Source organism: Poecilia latipinna, unplaced genomic scaffold (assembly GCF_001443285.1).
Source record: "Poecilia latipinna isolate Pla-1442-1.1 unplaced genomic scaffold, P_latipinna-1.0 Scaffold2109, whole genome shotgun sequence".
NCBI lineage: Eukaryota > Metazoa > Chordata > Actinopteri > Cyprinodontiformes > Poeciliidae > Poecilia > Poecilia latipinna.
Window position 1 is genome coordinate 62,251 of NW_015114725.1, and position 2,133 is coordinate 64,383.

The 2,133-nt window shown below is 38.0% G+C and overlaps 1 protein-coding gene across 3 annotated transcripts in view; it reads right to left on the reverse strand.

Annotated features, from left to right (window-relative positions):
- sult4a1 (sulfotransferase family 4A, member 1) overlaps nucleotides 1–2,133 on the reverse strand; it is a 56,467-nt gene that overhangs the window by 8,365 nt on the left and 45,969 nt on the right. For all 3 annotated transcript variants that reach the window (XR_001422093.1, XM_015017152.1, XM_015017151.1), the window contains one exon: nucleotides 1,143–1,281. Coding sequence is in view for 2 of the 3 variants with exons in the window: in XM_015017152.1 (XP_014872638.1) it covers nucleotides 1,143–1,281 (139 nt within the window). In the remaining variant the exon portion in view is untranslated. The remainder of the gene's footprint in view (nucleotides 1–1,142; nucleotides 1,282–2,133) is intronic.

The window sequence follows — 2,133 nt, forward strand, 5'->3', positions numbered from 1 at the left end:
AAATGGTCTTAAGACCGGTCTTAAGACCAAGCCCAACTTCGAGTACCACAACACTGCTGGACTGCATGATGGGATTCAGGGAGTTTTTGTAAACTTTGGGTGAACATAATGTTGTAGGTTTAACTGTTGGGATCAATATGATGACAGGAGCTCCCAAGAAAGTTAGAAAATCACTGACATTTCTAGAAGAAATTCTACACATTCACTTGTAAACTTATTCCTCTCCCTCCTCCCTTTTTAATATTTTTCACTGTACTTTACAGTCATAATGCTTTTAATTGGTACTTAGTTATAAAGAGGAAATAACATGGTAAATGGTTTTCAAAATGTTTGAATTGTATCCCTTCTTAAGGTAATTCTCTAATAGCTTTGAATTTTGTTGCCCCTTTTTTTTTTTGCTAAACAGTCTGAGCTCAGTCAGATTGGATGACCTGTTGGCTCCGCTCCTTGGTCTTCATGGTGCTGTTTGTTCACTAATGTTCTCTACAGAACCTCTGAGGCCACAAACAGAACAGCTGTATCACATAATTAGGTGCATTAGGTAAAACGATGACTTCTGAAGACAAGTCAGGTCATTGCCTTCCTATGTAGTTCTGTTTGATTCTCATCTCCCTCAGTGTTCCATGTAGGATTTCTTCCATCAAACTCAAGTTCTCAGTTTTGGGAACAATGAACAATTCTTTATTTTTGAATCTGCTTTCATAAAGCCAAGATACTAAGATGACCAAAGGTATTTTAGAATTACTAGTCTGTTTTGGGATTTTATAAGTTGACTAAGGCTTTCTAGTGAGACTTATGTGTTACCTTGTCTTTAGTGCTCTTTAACAAAAACTTGTCTGCTGGAAATTTTGCTAAAAATGTAATAAATAATCAGTGGGGATAAAGATACAGCACCGACTGGTTTACCAGATGAATACCTGCAGTGACTTTAACAAAGTGGTAAACTGCACATTCAGACCTGGTGAAATCATAGTGAACCAGGTAGAAATTGGAAATTAGAAAAAAAAACAGGGAAATCTTAAAATAAGTTATGAGAGGATTTGATAACTTAACGGTTCCACACAGGCTCTTAAAACAAATCTAAGTAAAGTTAAAAAACAAGTTGAGAACTTTAAGAGGCCGTCTATTGCAAGCTTACTCACAGCTAGAGATAGACAGCGCCTCTGATTTGCAGCACTGCTCAATCAGTTGGTTGCAGTTTTCCACCAGAATTTCCAGCTGAGTTTTATCACAGGAAACACCGAGGAACTGGGCCAGATGCTCCACCATCGTCCCCAGGTCCTGGGAGGGAACACAAACTGCAGCATCACATTGGAGCAGCAATTAGCTCTGTGCACAAAGCTAACTGCAACCTCCAAACATTCAGATGGTTTCATTACCTCTCTGACAGTAGGTCAGGTTTTTTACACTCAGACACAAAACAGTTTTGTTTGAACAAATCTGTCATGTTGGGACAGTAAAATATATCATCATAATCTATCACACATACATGTATTGTGAAAGGCCATTTTGACTTGGAGTCACTTTGTTATTGCTAAGGATGAACTTTCTACTAAAGAGGTTTTCAACAGTAAATACAAGAAACTGATTCTGTACTAACAATATATAAATATGTATGATTTATTTTTTTTCTTTTGTATTTCAAAACAATACTTTCACTCATAAAATGAACATTTGACACACTTTTTTTCTCATTCATTTCTCTGCTCAGCCACAGAAGCAGCTGTAAGACTCACTTCACATAAAATCACCAGGAAGAATGTTTACTACGCTGGGAGAGATTTGGAGCAATAAAAGATCAAGCCCTGATTGCTGCTTCACAGCAGCTCTGAGTCATGCAGAAAACACTGGCATCATGTTACATAACATGAACAGGTTGGAAGCTGATATAGCTGAGCTGCATTTGATGCTTTCATTTAGAGTGGTGCCAGGACAGATTTTACTGGGATTTATTCGTTTATTACTCCTCTTATTGTGAATGGACTTTACCAAGCTCTGCCCAGAAACACCCTCGAAAATCCCACGTGGCTGCATGTCTCACAAACAAAGCCTCACAGAGCTTAGTTTCTATGTAAACATGGTGTCTTTCACTTCGATTGACTCTCTGCAGAGTATTTCTGAGTCGATTAGTGT